Source organism: Neltuma alba, unplaced genomic scaffold (assembly GCF_004799145.2).
Source record: "Neltuma alba isolate B1F8T4 unplaced genomic scaffold, ASM479914v2 tig00002822_pilon, whole genome shotgun sequence".
Lineage (NCBI taxonomy): Eukaryota > Viridiplantae > Streptophyta > Magnoliopsida > Fabales > Fabaceae > Neltuma > Neltuma alba.
In genome coordinates, this window is record NW_021633030.1 from 134,096 (window position 1) to 154,625 (window position 20,530).

Below are 20,530 nucleotides of genomic sequence, written 5' to 3' on the forward strand. Positions count from 1 at the left end.
AAGTCCACCCTCAGAACATTGTGGCCAGATGGTATGTGAATGCGTGTGTCTATACAATATCTTAATTTATGAAAGCACGTTTGTCATCCATTTCCAGTCGGAGGGATGCATCTTTATTTATAATATATAGCTCTTTCTTGTCCATTTGTTTACTTAGTGTTTCTTTTTTATGCTTCCTAAATTTCTACGGTAGATGTAAGCATAAACCAAAGTCTGAATACCTAGTTTCAATTTGAAAAAAAAATAGATATCACCTACTTCAATCGATTAATCAGTTTTATCATTTGCAGTTTCTGTGAATTTTAAAATAATAGACGACATTCTAGTTCTTCAAATTTTTAATTATGTCATACATTTAGAAAATTAGGAAAAACTAAAGAACATACATTGATAATATGCATAATGTTTTATTATACATGATCCCAAGAAGAAGAAGAAAACAAGAGCACACATTTACCCATCACAACACACACACACATATAATTCAGAAACTCCGCAACAAAAAGCTGGAGGTTTTTCCAGCAAGTAGAATCATCAGACCATAAAATTCTTTTGAGCATGCATATGTGTTTGGATAGCATATCATCAGATGTGGAAGTACGTAATATCTTGCAGCCTGTGTGATCTGCACCATATGGAATTCCAACCTTACCCAAGTCAAGCCCCTTGCAGAGATCACGGAGTACGATCAGAATTTTTTGCCCATTCTTGATCCCATCAATCAGATCACTGGCTCTTTTATCTTTTGCCTTTTAAGTGTAAGCCCCAGTTGGCTTGCAAGTTCATCTTAAATCTTCCTCACATCAGGTTTTCTCGTTATAGTTGCGGTAAGAACCATATGAAACAAGTTACTTCTTCGAATTCTTCTATAAACTTCCAAGCAAAGTGTTTTTGATTTCGTCATCTGAGCCATAAACTCCAAGTAAGTAAGTATTAGGATCAGCTAATGCCTCCATAACATTCCCCAGCACTGGCTTTCTCCATTCCAAAGCATCAAAAGGATGCGAAATGTAGCTCACTGAAATTTTTTGTTCCTCATCCCAAACCATCATGGTTGGCATTTTCCGCACTTGGTTCGGCTCCTCATCAAAAGCATTGAAAATGAAGCTACCTGAAGGTGGTCCGTCATTCCAAACCATCACGGTTGGCTCTTGGTTCGTCTTCTCATCAGAAGCATTGGAATTGGACATCATCGACACTTCACTGAGCCAGACTTTGAATGGTATCTTCTTCACATCAAAAGCATTTGAATTGGACATCATCGATTCTTCTCTTTGCCAGACTTGGACTTGGTTCGGTTACTCAACTTTCTTTCTTTTGGACATGTCCGTGTTTGTTTCACTAAAAATTCAGATTAAGACCAAGACAATGCCAAATAGCAGATAAAACAGCCCCCATTATGATCCTGTATTAAAACTCAATAGATCAAATCAGGAAATGGAAATATTTCGGCAGAGAAGTACCTTTCTACAGGAGACCAATGAATGAAAGGAGATTTAAAAAGATCAGAAGGATCTCGCAGAAGCTGACGTGTATCAAACCTCAAGCTAAACAGACAAAATAATATAGAGAGGAAATATTGTATTCATCAATATATAGGCTTGTCAGGAGGATGAGAATGAATGAGATATTGACACGTGTTGCTACATGTGGATAGCCTAAAAAAAAAAACTGGATAATGTAATGATGATTTATTTATGCAAATGATTCATGACATGAATGAACCACGTGAAAAGTGAATGCATGAATGAAAAGTCCACCGTCCGCACCTTGTGGCAAGTTTTATTTGTGTGGGAATATATCTTACTATTCTAGTTCTAAATATAAGACTCATTTTATAGTGTAATTTACATTATAAAATAAGTCTAAAATTACACTACAAAATAAGTTTTATATTTAGAACCAGAAGAGTGTAATTTATGGAAGCATTTGACCTTTTCATAACAATGACCTTTTACACACACAGGACACAAACTTCAGAAGTGTCACACCGAAAACAAAGCAAAATTATTAGAACGCAAGCACGCAAAGCCCCACATATTAGTATTATACATAATCCCCCTGTCAAGGAACAAGATGAAACATATAATAGGCACCCTACAACATACACATACATACACTTAGATATATATAGATCTGGAAAACTCTCAACAAAAATTTAACCCTTCGTGCGAAAAAAAGTTGGAAGGAAAAAATATGAGAGAAAATATTATCACCCTTCTCATTTGACTGGATGAGAGAAAACATAAAAAAAAAAAAGGAAGCAAATATATGAATAACTAAAATACCATTGTCCCATGTTAAAATATATCATGTTTAGAATCAAATTAAGTATCACAATGACAAAATTGTACTAATACTAACATCATTAAATACTAATTGCAGGGATAAAATTATTAAATAAATATTGATGACTCCGTACTTGACCTATATTAAAGACCAAAGAATTTTTCTGAAAAAAACACTACACATATAATGCGGATAGGGAGTAGGGATCAATGGGAGTATATGTAAAGTCGTGGTTGGCGGCATAGATTTTTAGAATTTTCAAATGTGTCTGCAATTAAAACCACCGCTTTTGTTACGTGAAAATGTGATCTTAAAGTCATGTTATGTCGCCTAATTTCTACAAGTAACTTCTTTTCTAATTTGTACTCAATTTCTCTCAGAAGGTTAAATGAAGAGGTCTTGGGGAACTTGAATTAGGCTCGTATAGTGCGAAACTAATAAAAATATATGTATTTGATACATCTAAATTATTTTTATTTTACTATTAAATTAAGTTAAATTTTATTAATGAAATATTAAAAACCAGACCGAGATCAAAGACTCACAGTCACAGACGCGAATGTTAAACTATATTCCAACAAATCATAATTGACTAAATTAATATGAGACAAAACTTAAGTCAAGTTACTTATATTTATTAGGTTAAATTTTACTATTATACTTGTCATTTTATTATTTTTTAATTGTTAAAATGTATATGTATACTTATAAATTCACATATGAACACGGTTAAATTTTATTTAGACTCTTATAAAATAAATTAGGATTTATAAATTTTTATATAAATATATGTTATTTTATTATTTGTAATTGTTAAAATACTTATATGTACTTATAAATTCACCTTTGAAATATGGACATTTGTTATTTTGTTATTATTGTCAAAATACGTATGTTCTCTTGTAAATTCACCGGCAAACTTGATCTGATAGATATAAGCAACTTAGCCTAGATGCTGTCTATTTTAAGAATAAAACTTAGGTTAAATCAACTTAATATACAATTTTATTCTTCATTTATTGATGTGTAAACTTTAGATTCCTAAGATAGAGCCTAGTTTGAATTTGACCAAAAAAAAAAATCAGCTATTTCAATGATTCATCAGTTTTATCATTTTTAATTTCTGCTGATTTTAAAATATACCACGTCCTAGTTCATCGATTTCTTTAATTAAGACATGCATATAGAAAAATTACAGAACGCTCGGATTGACACGCAGTAGTTTATTATACATAATCCCAAGACGACCAGAGAATACACCAGAGCATACATTTAATAAGCTGATTATAAGACATATACATATATAAAATTCGGAAGCTCTGCTTCAACAGAAAGCTGAGGCTTTTGTCAACAAATAGAATCATCAAACGATGAAATTCTTTTGGGTATGCATGTGGTTGGATAACACATTTTCAGCTGTAGAAGTGAGTAATATCTTACAACCTGTGTGATCTGTACCATATGAAATTCCAACCCTACCCAAGTCAAGCCCCTTGTAGATATCACGAAGTACCATGAGAATTTTTTGCTCGTTCTTAATCCTATTAATTTGATGGCTCTGTTATCTTTTGACTTTTCATTAAGTGTAAGTCCTAGTTGACGAGCGATATCATCTTGAGTCTTCCTCACATCAGGTTTTCTTGTTACAGTTGTGGTAAGACCCGATCAAAGGGATTATCTCTTTGAGTTCTTCTATAAACTCTTTGAAGAAGAGTGTCTTTGATTTCTTCATCTGAGCCAGAAACTCCGATTAAATGGGTATTAGGATCAGCTATTGCCTCCATAGCATTCCCCAGCACTGGCTTTCTCCATTCCAAAGCATCCGAAGAATTGGAATTGTACGACTGTGAAAGTTTTACCCTTCTTACATTCGAGTTTTCTTTTGACCACCCGACTTCGTTCGGTTTCTCAACTTCCTTTGTTTCAGGCATGTCCGTGGGTGTTTCAGTTAAATTCAGATAATGACGAAGACGATGCAAAATAGCAGATATAACAGCCCCCACTATGATCCTGCAGTAAGACTCAATGGATGATGAAACATATGCAAGCACTAGTACTGCACATGAAATGAATTCAGAGCTCGCACGAAATGGAAATGTAGTACCTTTCTTGAGTAGATCAATGAAAATATTTAAAAGATCGTTGTTGAGGACTTGAGGAAACTTGATTTAAAAGAGCCCTTACATCAACTGATAATTTTAGCTTTGGATCCTATGCGCTCACACACACATATATGCAAATATATGAACTTGCTCCCTAAGGCATGAAGATGAGAAGCGTCTCGCAGAAGACAGATATCAAGCTAAAAAGACAAAATCATAGAAAAGAAATGCTGTATTGATCATCCTCGAAATGTACAGAGATGAAATACATCAATACGGAGGCTTACTAGAAGAAATAGAATGAATGAGATAATGACACATGTTACAATATATAACAGAAAAAAAATATCTGGATGATTCTAATAGGCTGTGATGATGTTTTATTTATGGTAATAAAATAACACAAATATATTGAAGCACTTGAAAAGTGAGAACATGGATGAAAAGTGCACTCTCCGCACCATGCGTCAAGTTTGTGTGTGAAGGTATGTCTATATATATTAATTTATGAAAGCGTCATTGCATCTCGTGGTTCCATAACAACAACCTCATATAAATATATAAATATACATATATATATATATATATATATGAATTTATATCCTCAGTATCCTCAGATTATATAGGGGGCACAAACTTCTAAAGTCTTACACCGAAAACGAAGGAAAATTATCATAGAACGCAAGCATGCAAGCCACACATATTATTATTATTATACATAATCCTATCAAAGAAACAAGAGCAAACATACCTTTGACATCAAGTTCCTATGTTACTGATGCTGTTGGAACCATATTAGTCTGTCTCTTGTAACTCTTAACTGCAAACTCCTTGAAGCAAAGTGTCTTCGATCTGTTCATCTAAGCCATAAACTTCAAAGACAATGACCTCCGTATCATCGATCATTTAGAATTGGCCCCCTCCACTCTTATCAATCAAAGATGGCTTCAGATTAACTATGAAGTAGCTTCCCCTTGCTCTACCAAAGATGTAGTAGCTGACTATTTTAGTTCTGTGTTGTAGTTTAGTCTCTTCGCTTTTGTTTATGCAGTGAAACCAAGAGGAAATAGACAGTCTAAATCACAAACCAAGATCAATCACTTGTTACTTGGAATGCTGAGTATCCTAAAACCCGACGTAGGAACTCTAGTTTAATTTGGATGCTACAGATCGACTTGTTCCCTTATGGGAGGAATAAGAAGAGATTTACATTCAGGTGTGAAGCAAGAGGAAAGCGAGGGGATGAATGAAAAGTTCTCACTCTGTAGTACTTTTCTTGCAGGAAACTTGACCTGTAAAAGTTCACTCTTTCCTTTCTTTTCTCCCACCTCTCGGCTGCATTATATTTCCTTCCCCATCTATCATTAACATGTAATGAACTCAGAAAAACTAAAGCTTCAATAATAGCAATGGAAGTGTATGAAGCTCCGGATATAATTTTATTAACTGATCATTAGGTGTATACAGTCATAAACATCCCAAGGATAGCAACAACTCAATCACATGCATAAAATGGAAATAACCAAAAGGTCCACATGGAAGAGAAATACCTTGGGTGATCACAAGACACGTGTCTTCCTTGGGTCCCACAAATATGTTGCAGATTCATGCCAACACTATTTTTCCCATTGCACAAACAGTTAGCTAGGCTCATAGCACTCTGCATTTTGTCTCTCCTAATTGTCATTCTAGCAACTTCTCCTGAAGCTTTAGAGCATGAGTTGGTTTTGGGGGCAACTATCCCAAAGTTTAACTATTTAAACTTTCAGGAAATTTAGATGCTCTGCAATAAAAAAATTTATGTTTTTATAAAGATTTAATATTCAAAATGGTTCCTTTTTTTTTTAAACTTAGAGCATTAAATGTTCAAAAAATTGTAAAAAAATTGAAAATTAAACCTCTTTTTTTTTTTATAAAGAAATAAGATATTAAAATGTCACTCATTTTATGTAGAATGTAATGATAAAAAAAGCTCACAAAAAAATTTAGAAAGAGCCCCAAAATTAATAGGCAGCCGGGGCGCAGGTGACACCTCCAACACAATATATCCTTTAAAGATTATATAGAACACAGGCAATGCATAGCAAAAAGAGCAAATATATAATACCCCCTACGACAAACTCCCTCCCATTGATTCAATTTATAAGTTATTTTCAAAAACAAATATTTCATAAAGCAAAAAAAAAATTGTGAGACGTAGGATAATGTAATACAAATTATTTTATAATTATACTTGGATAATATATCCCTCTTTCAGGTGCATTTGTTTACTAGTCTTTCTTATGCGTCTAAATTCTAAAGTGTATGTAAGCATAAACCAAAGTCAAAATACCTAGTTTAATTTGGAAAAAAAAAATTAGCTAGTTCAAATGATTCATCGGTTTCATCAATTTCGGTTTATGCTAATTTTAAAATAAACCATGTTCTAATTCATTGATTTTTTCAATTAAAACACACATATAGCACTACAAAAAAACAGCTCATTACCAATTGAATTAGCGACGGAATAATATCCGACAGATTACCGATGAAAATTCAGTCACTAAATTTATCGACAGATTAGCAACAGAATTTTTCCGTTACTAATATTAGTAAAGGATTAGCGACGGAATTTCTGTCCACCGCTAAATTTAGTCACTAATCCATCAGTAAATATTTAGTGACCGAAAATTTTCATCACTAATTCTGTCGCTAATTTTAATTATAAAATTTTTAGCGATAGAATTAGAGATGGAAAATTTCTGTCGCTAAATTGTTTGTCACAGAAGTTTTTATCACTAATTTCGTCACTAATTTTAAATTTTATTATTTTATATTATAACTTACAACAATATATAATAACATAATTAAGAATATAATGATTTAAATATATTTTTAATTGTAAAATAAATTGACATATTTGTGGAGTTGGTGTTAATGAAGGTATCGATATCATTCAGGTCATCATTAGGTACATGCTGAGAATAAGAAGACAATCTTATAGAAAACTTGTTTATATGTCATTAAAATCAATTCCCCTTGATTATTAATAATGATTAAAAAATATAATAAGAATATTAGTAACTTTCTTGTACAAATTGATATAAGAAAGAAATAATTTTATCATATGTACAATATATTGAAAGATACAATACTCCTCTCATCTTTAATATAAGACCTATTTAACTAATTTGATTAGATTAAAAAAGTTAGGTAACTTAGTTAATTATAAAAAATATGACATATTTTTTCTACAACACCATAGTTAATTATTTTCTTTAATATCCTCCCTTCCTCTTCTACTTGATTATGGTTGAAGGAGTATCTATAAGGGTAATTTAAAAAAATTAATAAATATGAGAAATAAATCTTATATTTAGGATCAAAATCAACTCAACAATTAGATCCTATATTAAGGATCAGAAAGTATACGATAAAAATTTAAAACCAAAAAAATAAATTTATATAAACACAAACTAATATTGAAGTGAATTTTGAATTTCAATCATTAAATAATGAAATTTAATCATGATATAATTAATGCCCAATGATAGAGATTGATTTTGGTCTTCAATACAAAAACAAATGGTATATACAAAAAATTTTAAGAAAATAAATTATACAGGATATATATACAAATAGAAGAATATTGTTTATCATAATCTATTCAATTCATTTAATTTTTTATATAGAATAAGTTATTAGATTTTATTATAGTAGCTATTTTTTGAATAATAAGATTTTTTTCTAATTATAAATCATTTTCATCAAATATATAAAAACATATAGATAAAATAATATAATGTAATATAATATATATAGTTAAATTGTATATCTTATCAATATTAATTAAAAAATAAATTTAAAAAATATTTTTATGAAAAGATTATTTAGGATTTAAAATTCAAAATTAGTATCATTGGAAATTAAAATCATATTAAAAATATTTTAAAAAAATAAAACATTATAAAATAAATAGTAAAAAAATATTTAAAAATTATTTTGTCATAAAATAGTTATGATTAAAATTATCATATAGTTTATTTTTAGTTTTTAATAATATATTTGTATATATAATTGTTTGTGTAAAAAAATATTATATATATATATATAATTTTACATAGTAAATCAACAGGGTCATTACAGCTTAGCTGGTAATGATTTGTACTGTATGGAATTCTAACCATACCCAAGTCAAACTCCTTGCAGGGGTCATAGAGTACAATGAGAATTTTATGCTCATTCTTGATCCCATAAATTAGTTCGTTAGATCTTTTATCTTTTGACCTATGATTAAGTGTAAACCCTAGTTGACGGGCAATATCGTCCTCTTGAATCTTCCTCACAACAGGTTTTCTTGTTATAGTTGCAATAAGAACCCGATCAAACAGATTATCTCTTTGAATTCTTCTATAAACTCTTTCAAATAGAGTGTCTTTGATTTCGTTATCTAAGCCATAAACTTTGACTAATTAAGTGAGTATTTGGATCAGCCTATGCCTCCATAACGTTTCCCAACATTGGCTTTCTCCATTCCAAAGCATCGAAAGCATTGGAATCGCACCTACCTGAACATCGACAGGTTGATGGGACTTGCACTGCAAAAAAAAATTGATTTTTAGCCATAGCTTTTAGAATTGCTGTTAAAATTTGACTTTTTGCGGTAACAATTTAAGTCACCGCTGAAAGTTATTGTTAAAATTTGACTTTCAGCTGTGATCTTAAAAAGCTGTCACTAAAAAAACAAGTTTTAATGACGACTTTAATTGTTGTCATTGGAAGTCAAACTTTTAGTGACAACTCTAAAAGTAGTCACTAAAAGTGTGAATTTTTACAACTTTTTTTTCTCATCAACAAATCTATTTTTTTATTTAAATATAATATTTAACATCTCGAAACATTAAATGTATCATTTTATGATGAAAAAATAAAATAAGCTAATAGTATTTCATTTTCATAGAATTTATGTTTGAATTAATGCTTTAATTAAAATGTCTTATATATTTATAATTATGTACCATATATACTCTTCCTACAACACTTTGAACGGCAACTTTTTGTCATTGCTGAAAAATTTTTCTGTAGTGATTTTTTTGTGGTCGCTGAAAGTCACTCAATTTGTTGCTACTGAAACATATTAGCAACAATGGTTGTAGCAGTTACTTAATAACGACTTCCTGTCATCGTGAAAAATTTTGAGTGGTGACTTTTTGACTTTGAATGGTAACAAAAACAAGTTTTTTTTTTTTTTTTCCGTAGTGTTGGTTCGGCTCCTCTTCATCAACTCTCTTTCTTGGAGGCTTGTGCGTGCTTGTTCCTCTCAAATTCAGAAAATAACGAAGACGATGCCAAATGGCAGCCATAACAAAACCCATTATGGTCCTGCATTAAGACTCATGAATAGATCAGGAAACATGGTTGCTGGCACTGCACATGACTGATTTTAGCTTTGGATTCTACAACCTTGCTCCCTTGGACATGAAGAAAAGAAACAACGCAGAAGCTGACATGTATGAAACCTCAGTCGGATTGTTGGAAAGGAAAAGAATGAATCAGATATTGACACGTGTTGATAGATGATTCTAGAGGCACACACGGATCCTTTGCAGCTGGGGCCTTCCTATATTCCCACTTTGGCTGTGTCTGCCTTCTGTAAAATCTATAGTGTAACAGTATTGAGTGTATATACATATATATAAAAACATGTATATATATGTATATGCGCTCAACACAAGAAGGCAGGCTGGGAAAGAGGAAAAAAAAAACCAAGGAGCCAGGCTTACCCCTAAGCCTTGAATTATTTAAATTCGTCATTTTCCTCTGATTTCAATCTTAACCAAACATTTCAGTCCAAAAAAAAATCTTAACCAAACACGAGCCCACGAAAGAATCATAGGACACAGCCTGACGCCGAAGAACCATAGGACTAGAACCTAAAGACCAAAGAGCAAGAACGGAAGCAAGGCGACACGGAGTCAATAATTTTCAAGTTTCAACTTGAAGATAAGAACCCGTCTCTCTCCTGAGTGGGAGCCCTTCTCTCTCCACGTGAGAGTTCGTTACGGCGGTTATCACCGATTTCGCTATAAAACTCCCTGATCCGTCGCATTCTGCGACAGTGAGAGACGTTTTCTGTGCGTACTCTGCTGCCTACTGCGGTGGAGTTTGTAAAGAGTGGTTTCTCCATTACTCATTGTAATCGAGAAACAGTGTGAGGATTTAGGAGTCGTGGTGGCAAGGTGTGCGATAGTGATGGAGATCGGAGAGAAACGTGAAGGTGAAGGATCAGGTATGAAGTCAAATAAACTTGAGGTTGAATTGACTTGTAGGAAGAAAGAAGAGCGTAAATTCTCAGGAGGTGCGCTTGTTGGCAAAATCATCTCAGAGAAGAATTTAAATCCAGCTACTACGATGCAAATGATCCGTAAAGGCTGGAATATACCGAAACGCGAAGATCTTGAAATTGCTGAGGTAGATCGGAAGGCTTTCATGTTTGAATTTCGTCAAAAAGAAGACTATGACAGAATCCTAAGAGGTCGGCCCTGGTCGATCAATGGATTGCTTCTAAATATCCAGAACTGGAATGAGGAAATGATTTTCAATGAAGTGGACTTTAAATTTTGTCCGTTTTGGATTCAGTTCCATGACCTCCCCTTGGCTGCAACGGAAATGGATAACGCTGTGAAGTTAGGAGGTCTGATAGGTGAAGTGATGATGGTAGAAGATCCGAGAGTAGATGGCTTATTAGTTAGAAGTTTCTTAAGAGCCAGAGTCCTTGTGGATTTGAGGAAACCCCTGGTGACTGGAATGTGGTCTCCTAGAAAAGAAAGAGATCCTATATGGATTAAGGCTCGATATGAAAGGCTACAGAATTTTTGCTTCACTTGTGGCAGAATCGGACATGATATGAGAACCTGCGGTCATTTTGGAGATAGGGAGGGTGCTAACTCAGCAGAATATGGTTCTTGGCTAAGTACTCAATCTGCGCGTCACATTATTGAAGCAATAAGAGTATGTAAACAAGACTGGGAAGAAGCCACTAGTCACAAGAATCTCTCTAGTAAATCGGTAAAAGAGTCTCCAAAACTGATTAGTCAGCCGAAATCAGTAGTGGAAGAGAATGTACATATGAAGCTAGCAACAGCAGATGTATCAATGAAGGGTGCAAGATGGAGCCTATCTTATGTAAGATAGGAGGGAAAACTAGCATTAAGGAGGAGTTGCTGCCATCAAAGGTTTTGAATAATGAAAATGTAGTTGATGAAGGCAACTTACATGATGAAGGGGTCAGAAGGGAGTCTGTGAGTAGAAGACCTGAGAAGGCAATGTTGAACATGAGCCTTAATGCAGCTGCAGAGCATGAAGATCTCTCAAAGGCACTGGTTGTCTATGGAAGCATTTCCCCTATGTCAGAAGTAACACGTGGCATGAGAAAAGTTGGTCTAAAGAGGAGATTGGATGAGAACGAAGAAGATGAGAATGTGAAAAGAAGAAGACTTAGCTTTGAGAATTTGTCAGAATCTCATAGCCCTTTAAAAAATGCTGGCTCAAAGAAGGAAGTAAGAAGAAGTCTCTGTTTCTTCAAGAAGAAATCGAGACAGGGAAGAAGACTGGCTGAGAAATCAGCTCTGAATAGTAGAAACTTTTTCCAGGTGATTGAAAAGGAAACCAAATTCTGCCCTGCTGATGGTTATGGTGACTGGCCACAATCAGTCACCAAGGGGCTATGACTTTCATCATGTGGAACTGTCAGGGATTTGGTGCTGCCCTGGCAGTTAGAAACCTAAAAGAAGCCTGCCAGAAACATAGGCTGATTTTAGTGTTTTTGATGGAAACTAAAAAGCACCAAAACTATATGAAGAAAATTAGAAGAAGACTTGGGTTCCAGAATGAACTTTACGTGGATCCTAAAGGTAGAAGTGGGGGTATATCAGTTTGGTGGAAGGATGAATTGAAGTTTGACTTAATCTCAAGTTGCTCCAATATGATACATGCTAATATTTCATGCTCTTGTGAGGAAGTGCCTGAATTTCTCACTTTGGTCTATAGGCCTCCTAAAGAAGCTGAGAGATGCAGGGTTTGGTAGAGATTGACAAGAATGGCTTCTTCCATTAATGGTTCGTGGCTATGTGCTAGGGACTTCAATGAAATCCTTAACCAGAGTGAGAAGTTAGGGGGCAATCCGAGAGTAGCTAGAAAAATTTTGAGATTCCATAAGATGATTAGTGATTGTGAATTTATGGATTTAGAGTTCAAAGGCTTAAGATTCACTTGGAACAATGGAAGGAGTGGTGAAGCTCACATTAAAGAAAGAATTGACAGGGTTTTTGGGAATGGTGATATGAGGGAAAAATTCCCAAAAGCAATTGTTTTCCATCAGGAACTTGTGGGCTCGGATCACCATCTTTTAGTGGTGGACTTGCATTATCAACAAAGTAAAAGTCCCAGATTGTTTAGATTTGAGCCTTACTGGTGTGAGCATGAGGAGTTTGAAGGAGTGGTCAGAAGAAGTTGTGAAACAACCTTCCTAAATAAACAAATAAACCTATTTTTTTTATAGTAACTTTAAGAAATAACTTTTTATAACCAAACCATGCTAAATACAAACTCAAATTATATCACAATCATCTACACTAACTAATTATATAATATTGTTATCCGTGATAGAAAAGAGCAGCACCCAATCATACATCCTATCACGGATAAAAGAACTTTTCTTAACTCATTTAAATACAAACTATATAAGAAAGGATCAATCTTATCTAATATGGTTATAAAACAACATATAATATAGCTCATAAATCAAAATATTAAAAATTAAATCTTAACTCATACTTTATAATAAATTCATAAATAAATCACATGCGAATATGCGATCCTAGGCCTCTGGCCACCTATCAGCACACATACTACAATAGTACACTCAAAGGACATAAGAAATAATAATGCATGAATCAATTAAAACCGATTTGTCCTAAAGTGACAATATACAGGATACAACATAGCTCATAAACTGAGGAGACGCTACAAGTTGCTAATGTAGCTTTACTCCTCCTGAGCCTTTCTTGACGTCCCTCCTTTAAAGCTCTCACCTGAAAAAATGTTAAACAATAGGGATGAGACAACGTCTCAGTAACTAAATCCCTACCTATCACACACACTAGCATGGGCTAGCGAGGTGTCAGGTGGGATACACAGAGTTAATAATAATTGATAGACATTTATTTAAGATTTAAACTCACAATAATCATATAAGACAAATATTTCCACCACTCTCATGCACTTGATACATTTCAAAAGAGATAACATACTTGTCATTTATTTAAAAGATATAAATATCAATGAATATCCCATGTCATATGTAATTTCTGAACCCAAATCCATCCTTATATCCTCCTTATTTCTGCCGACTGGACCCATGGGCTAAGTTCTTTCCATTTGACTGGAAACTTTGACAAGCTCACCACACGAATGATGTGGACCGGTCAAAGACCACAGAGCACTCGGTGGACCATGGGTCCCCCCTCGAAGAACTAGTGGGGTGTCGCAGCCCCTCGAAGAACTAGTGAGACAATAATAGCAGCCAACTATAGAGCTCCATATGGAGGCTAATACCACGTGGCAAGTATATGAATCTCAGTAACTCCAATTATCTCCTTTCCCCACCCAAAATAGATGCACAGGGTTCAAAATGACACATTTATATACATAATCAACAGAATTTCATAATAGCACATCATAATCATGATCACCAATTTCTTGCAATACAAACTATGTCAATTCTTTTTAAAATAGCATCCCACAGGACAGTTTATATAAAATGTAATATACTTTTATAGAATTAGTTATAAAGCCGCTCACCAACTTCATACTAGAGCATGCAACAGATAGAAATTTAATTACCTGATCTCCTAGCTAACAGTCAACTACAACCAGAGTCCAACCTCGAAAATGCCACAATAGAGTTTATATCAACAAAAAAAATTAAAATATTATCTCTATAGTATTAGAGTAGGCTACTCACAAAATTCTAGCCTCTAACTCCTCCTCTAAAAGCCCTGTTTGGTTTGAGGGGAGGGGAGGGGAGGGAGGGGAAGGAGGGGTAAGGGAGGGGAGGGGAGGTTTCATCCTCACCTTGTTTGGTTTGATTAAAAAGGAGGGGAGGGGAGGGCATTTAATGATCCCTTGTTTGGTTCAAGGAGGGAAGGGGAGGGATAGTAATAATCAATTTACCATTTTACCCTTACATATTAGTTTATGTTTTTTGTTGATATATTATATAAATTAAGTTACATCTTAATTTAAATTATATAATTTAATAAAAATTCAGTCTTATCATGTTAATATGTGTATTAAAAAATTGGTATGGTAATTTTTTATTCTAATTAATATAATAATATATTTAAAATAATCAAATTAACAAATTTTATATGCTATAAGAAAAATGAAATTTTATTTTCTTTAGGCTATCTTTTTTTCCAGCTTTAAAATATATTTAATAAATAATATATTTATAAAAAAATTAATTTTATAATATTATATTTTTTATTTAAATACTTTTTTATTTTTAAATAATTTTTATAATATATTTTTAATTATAATAATATATATATTTTTTATTTTTTTACTTAGGATAATATATTTTTTATTTGAAAATAAATATTATAACAATATATTTTATGGGTAGAAGTGGAATATTAAAAAAGCCATAAGGGTATACTGGTCCAAAATTTTGGCTCCCATCCAAAAACCCCCCAATTTGGAGGGGAGCCAAAATGGGGGGAGGGAGGGGAGGGGAGGGGACATTTTAGCTCCCCTCCCCTCCAAAATTTTTAACCAAATGAGGGGAGGGGCTCATTTTCCCTCCCCTCCCCTCCCCTCCCCTCCCCTCCAACCAAATACACCCTAATTTTACTCAGAACTCTAGCCTAAAAGACATTTCTCTAAGGTTTGGAATGAGAACATATATATATGTGATTTAGACTCGATTCCTGAATTTCCCTTACTTAAATATCCTTTAATTATTAGATTATATTATTAGAATCATCAAATTCATAATGCAAATAGACAAACTATAAATTTATAACTTATATTCCACTTCAAAAGACTTAGACAAATAGACTTAGTATGAATCAGGTTATTCTCACTACTGAAGTTAAACCCTTAATCTAACCGTTGAATTTAATTTCCTATCTATCATGATACTATCCTCCAAATTATAGCTCAATCTAACGGTGAATGAACTTTAAAATGCTAAGTTACTATTCAGGACTCTATTTGCTAAATCCAAAAGATATAAGTTTAAAACGTACCTAATAACTTGTAACTCGGAAATCAAAATGATCTGATGATCCAACCGTTGAAATTAACAATTTTGATGTCCCAAATGGGTTGACCAAATTTTAGTCCAATCCAACGGTTAATAAACTCAAAACTAGCACTTTTCTGAGACTACCTCAGATATGTGCGAAAATTATTTACTCACTTTAAGCTCCACTCACTATCTCCTATATATAGGCTCCTCAAACTCCTTCACTCTAAAGATTAGTCGATGTGGGACTTCTTAACATTGCTATTTTATCCACTTCCTATCATTTAATCAATGTGGGACTTCTTAACATCGTTATTTTATTCATTTTCTCATACACACACACAAAATCGGAATTATTTTAATTACATATATGTATATTTAACCTCTACCTATTCTATAAAAATTTGTTAAAATATTAGATATATGAAAATTAGGATGTTACAAGTTGGAGTAAGGTTGTGCAACATGTTGATGCTCCCTCTACTGAATTAGCTTTGAAACTGGTTGATTGCAGCAAGGCTCTTAGGAAATGGAGTAGAAGGGCCTTTCCTAACAATAGGAAAAGAATTGCAATTTTGATGGAAAAATTGGAGACTTGTGATGAAAAAATATTCACTGAGGAGATTATGTTGCAAAAAGAAGCAATTACTGATGAACTGAAGGAAGTTTGTAAGCGAGAGGAGAAGTATTGGCATCAGAGGTCCAGAGTAAAGTGGCTAAAAGAGGGGGATGGTAATACAAGTTTTTTTTTACATTACCACCGTCCAACATAGAGTTAGAAATAAGATACTGAGATTGAAGAATGAGACTAGCAAATGGATGGAGGAAGAAACAGCTATTGCCGAGGAGTTTACCAGCTATTACAGAAATCTCTTTGTGGAATCTGGTACAAGAGATATATCTGAGGCTCTTAGTTTTGTGGATAAAAAGGTTTCTAACTATGAGAATTCAGTGTTGCTGAGGAGTGTTACCAGAAAAGAAGTGAAAAAAGCTTGTTTTCAAATGGGGGCAAGGAAGGCGCCTAGACCTGATGGATATATTGGGCAGTTCTATCATTGCTCATGGGAAATTGTTGGCGAAAAAGTATATGAATTTGTCAAGAACTGCCTTGAAAACGGTGATTTTGTTGAACCTGTGAATCTTATTGATCTAGTGATGATTCCTAAGGTTGATAAACATGAAGTGGTGACACAATATAGGCCCATAAGCCTCTGCAACTTCTGTTATAAGGTGCTGACAAATAGAATGAAATTCTTGATGCCTAAGATCATCTTAGAGAACCAGTGTGTTTTGGTGGAAGGAAGAATGATTCATGATAATATCGTCTTAGCTCATGAAGTTTTTCATTACTTAAAAAGGAGGAAAACTTCTGCTAAATTTGAATTTGCCCTAAAGATGGACATGAGTAAAGCTTATGATAGGATCGAATGGGACTTCCTTGAAGCTGTGATGCTGAAGATGGGTTTTGATGTGAAATGGGTAGATTGTGTCATGAGATGCGTGAGGACTGTGAAATACACAATAATGCTATCAGGAAAAAGAATTGCTGAAGTAACTCCTAGAAGAGGGGTAAGGCAAGGTGACCCTCTTTCTCCTTATCTTTATATCTTGCTAGCAGATGTTCTTTCCAGTATGATTAGGAAAAATGTGGAGAATGGCACGTTAGAGGGTATTAAGTTGAACACCACTTGTCCGGTATTGTCACATTGCCTATTTGCAGATGACTCCTTATTCTTCATGAAGGCTTCAAAAAGGAATTGTAGACAACTGAAAAGGGTTTTCGCTACTTATGAAAGAGCTTCAGGTCAACTTGTTAATTTGGAAAAGTCAGGAGTTTATTTCTCTGCAAATACTAATGAGGCTAGAAGAAATAAGGTCTGCAAATGGTTAGAGATAAAAGAAACAAATGATCCAGGTAAATATCTTGGTTTACCTATCATTTGGGGAAGATCTAAAACAAAAGCTCTTGCTTTCATTCGAGAAAATTTGATTAAGAAGATTCAAGGATGGAAGCAAAATTTCCTCACTCAAGCTGGAAAGTAAGTGCTAATTAAGGCTGTGGCTAATGTAGTACTGGTTTACCCTATGACATGTTTCAAAATGCCTCTGAAAACCTGCAGAGAATTTGATAGGCTCATTTCAAAGTTCTGGTGGGGTAAAGGATCCGAGGAGGGTGGTATCCACTAGAAAGCCTGGGACATAATGACTAGGCAAAAGAAGAAAGGAGGAATGGGATTCAGAGATTTTTCTGATTTTAATTTGGCTATGCTAGCCAAGACCCCATGGAGAGCAATTCGGAATCCTGAAGCTCTGTGGGTCAGGGTACTTAAAGGTCTTTATTTCCATAACTCTGATCTTTTAAATGCTAGAAAGGGAGGAAGAGCCTCATGGTCCTGGTCAAGCATTCTAGCAGGTAGAGATGTGTTGAAACATAATCTTATTTGGAGAGTTGGGGATGGAAGAAAGGTGAAGGTTCTGGAGGATTGGTGGGTAGGTGATTTCGTTCTCAAAGATTATGTGACTGAGATCTTTGCCTTATCTGATATGCTTGTTAGTGACCTAATAGAAAATGGTCAGTGGAAGGAAGATAAGCTTGTTGATTTGTTTGACACTGACACGGTTAGAGATATTTTGCAGATTCCTATCTCCAATTGTGGAAGGGAAGATAAACTAATTTGGAAGGGAAGTAGAAATGGGGAATACTCAGTGAAAGCCGGATACACCTTTTCTGAAGAATGAAAGAATAACTCCTCGGAAACTTAGACATGAGACTTCCTATGTGATACCAGAAGGATTGTGGAAAGAAATATGGAAACTGAAAGTCCCTCCCAAAGTTCAACATTTTATCTAGAGAGCAGTAAATGGATGCCTAGCCATGGGAGAGAGTCTATTTAGGAGAAAGTGTTGTAGGGAACCTGTTTGCAAGATCTGTTGTAAGGCTGATGAAACCATCGAGCATTGTTTACTGCTTTGTGACTGGGCAAAAAAACTCTGGTTTGGCTCTTCAATTGGGATTATGATAAACGAGAGAAATATTTGTAGATTTGATAATTGGCTCTGGATGATGCTTGGTGAAGGTAGGAAGGGCAATGATTTTCAGAAAGCTTTGCTAGCTTCTATCTGTTGGAGTATTTGGAAAGGAAGGTGTAATGTGATATACCAGGATATGGTGCTAGAACCAAAGAAGATATTGAGGAATGCAACCAATTTAGTCAATGAGTTTTGGGTGGCTAAGGGATGGATAAAGGAGAGAGTTTTACCTTCTTTCAATAGGGAAGGGTCAGTGTGGAAGACTCCTAATCACGGTTGCACTAAGGTTAACATAGATGGCTCTTTTCTTAGCAAGACTGGTAAGGCTGGTATAGGGATAATATTTAGAAACAACAATGGTGATCTGTTAAAGTTTGTTGCAGAACAAGCAAAGTCTACTTCTGCTTTCATGTCTGAGGCTCTTGCTCCTAGAAAGGCTTTGGATCTGATCAAGCTGAGTGGCAATGGTACCTATTTGATTGAGAGTGACTGCGAGGCTTTAGTCAAGACAACCACTTGTAACTCAAGTACTCTTTGTGAATGGCAATCTTAGGCTGTAGTTGATGACATCTTGACATCTTTGAGATCTATGCCAGATGTCTCGTTTGGCTTTATTTCAAGATCTTGCAATAAGGCTGCTGATTGGCTGGCAGTCTCAGGCTCAAAGGGGGTGTGTCTCGAAGGTTGTTCTGCTCAGCCTCCACCCTCTCTTGCCAAATTACTCCTTGAAGACAAGGTTCGGTGTGCTACCACTTGCAATGTTGGTCCTTGTCAGATTAGGACCGGTATTGGCTAATCTATTTCATCCTGCTTGCTTTGATGCTCTCTGATTTCCTTTCAGTTTGTTTTGTTCTCTTTTTCTTGCTTTATTTGTTCTGTTTGTAGTTTTGGTTTTCTTTCTCTTGTTTTTCTAGGTTGTATCCTAGGTTTTTCTTGCTTTCTTTTTCTTTCTTTGGCTTCGACTATTGGTGTTCGTAATTGTTTTTTTTTGTTATCAATAAAATGGACTCCCTTTTTCTGGTAAAAAAAAAAAAACTCGAAGGGACCCTACTCATGAAGTTATGAGCACCCGTGACGCCTTTTTAGTTTTTCATATACTATCTTTTATCTTTAATATGAAAATAATTAAAAAATTAAATAGTAAATATAAAATTTCAATTTATTTTTTTTTATTTTTTCTAAATATCTCCATTAATTAAATGGTTTCATGAAAAATAATTAAAGATAATATTTTAGGAAAAGTAAATTTATCGCATCCTTAAAAGATTATATTGCACAAACTTCCAAGTCCTAATTACACAGGACTCTAGGTCCACTTACAACGCTAGCGACACATTATTATTATTATGCATAATCCGATCAAGGAAAAAGGAGAACATATAATAAGCCCCCGGTATATGATCCGGAAATTCTCAACAAAAGTTCAAAGCTTTTATATTCAGAAAATTTCAAAAAGAAAATCCTTGGATTAGAAAATCCTCTAAAGGTAACATGAATTTAACAAATTTCAAATTAGTCATAATAATTAAATCGGAATTTTGAAATGATGGTAAATTTACAATTTTATGCTTTAAGTTTTTTTTATTAAAATTCCTAAGACACTCTCACTCGTCGACCGTCAACCCATGTCAGGGTACAGGTGAGTCGCCTTTGGCGACTGGCAACTATTTTTCTGAGAATTTTTTAATGTTCGTCACATAATTAGCAAATGTTATAACGATGTTCATAAATCTATTAATGACATTAATCACATGTTTTCCATGTTTTTTAACTACAATTTTTTCAAAATCCATAATGTGATTAATAGCTCCTATAATGA

General features: G+C 34.0%; 1 protein-coding gene across 1 annotated transcript; it reads left to right on the forward strand.

Moving 5' to 3' along the window:
- Window positions 1–18,556: 18,556 nt before the first annotated feature.
- LOC114739365 (uncharacterized) lies at window positions 18,557–19,507 on the forward strand. Its single transcript, XM_028927421.1, has 2 exons — window positions 18,557–19,229; window positions 19,308–19,507. Exons 1-2 carry the CDS (start codon window positions 18,557–18,559, stop codon window positions 19,505–19,507), a joined length of 873 nt encoding a protein of 290 aa, XP_028783254.1.
- The last annotated feature ends 1,023 nt before the right edge of the window (window positions 19,508–20,530 follow it).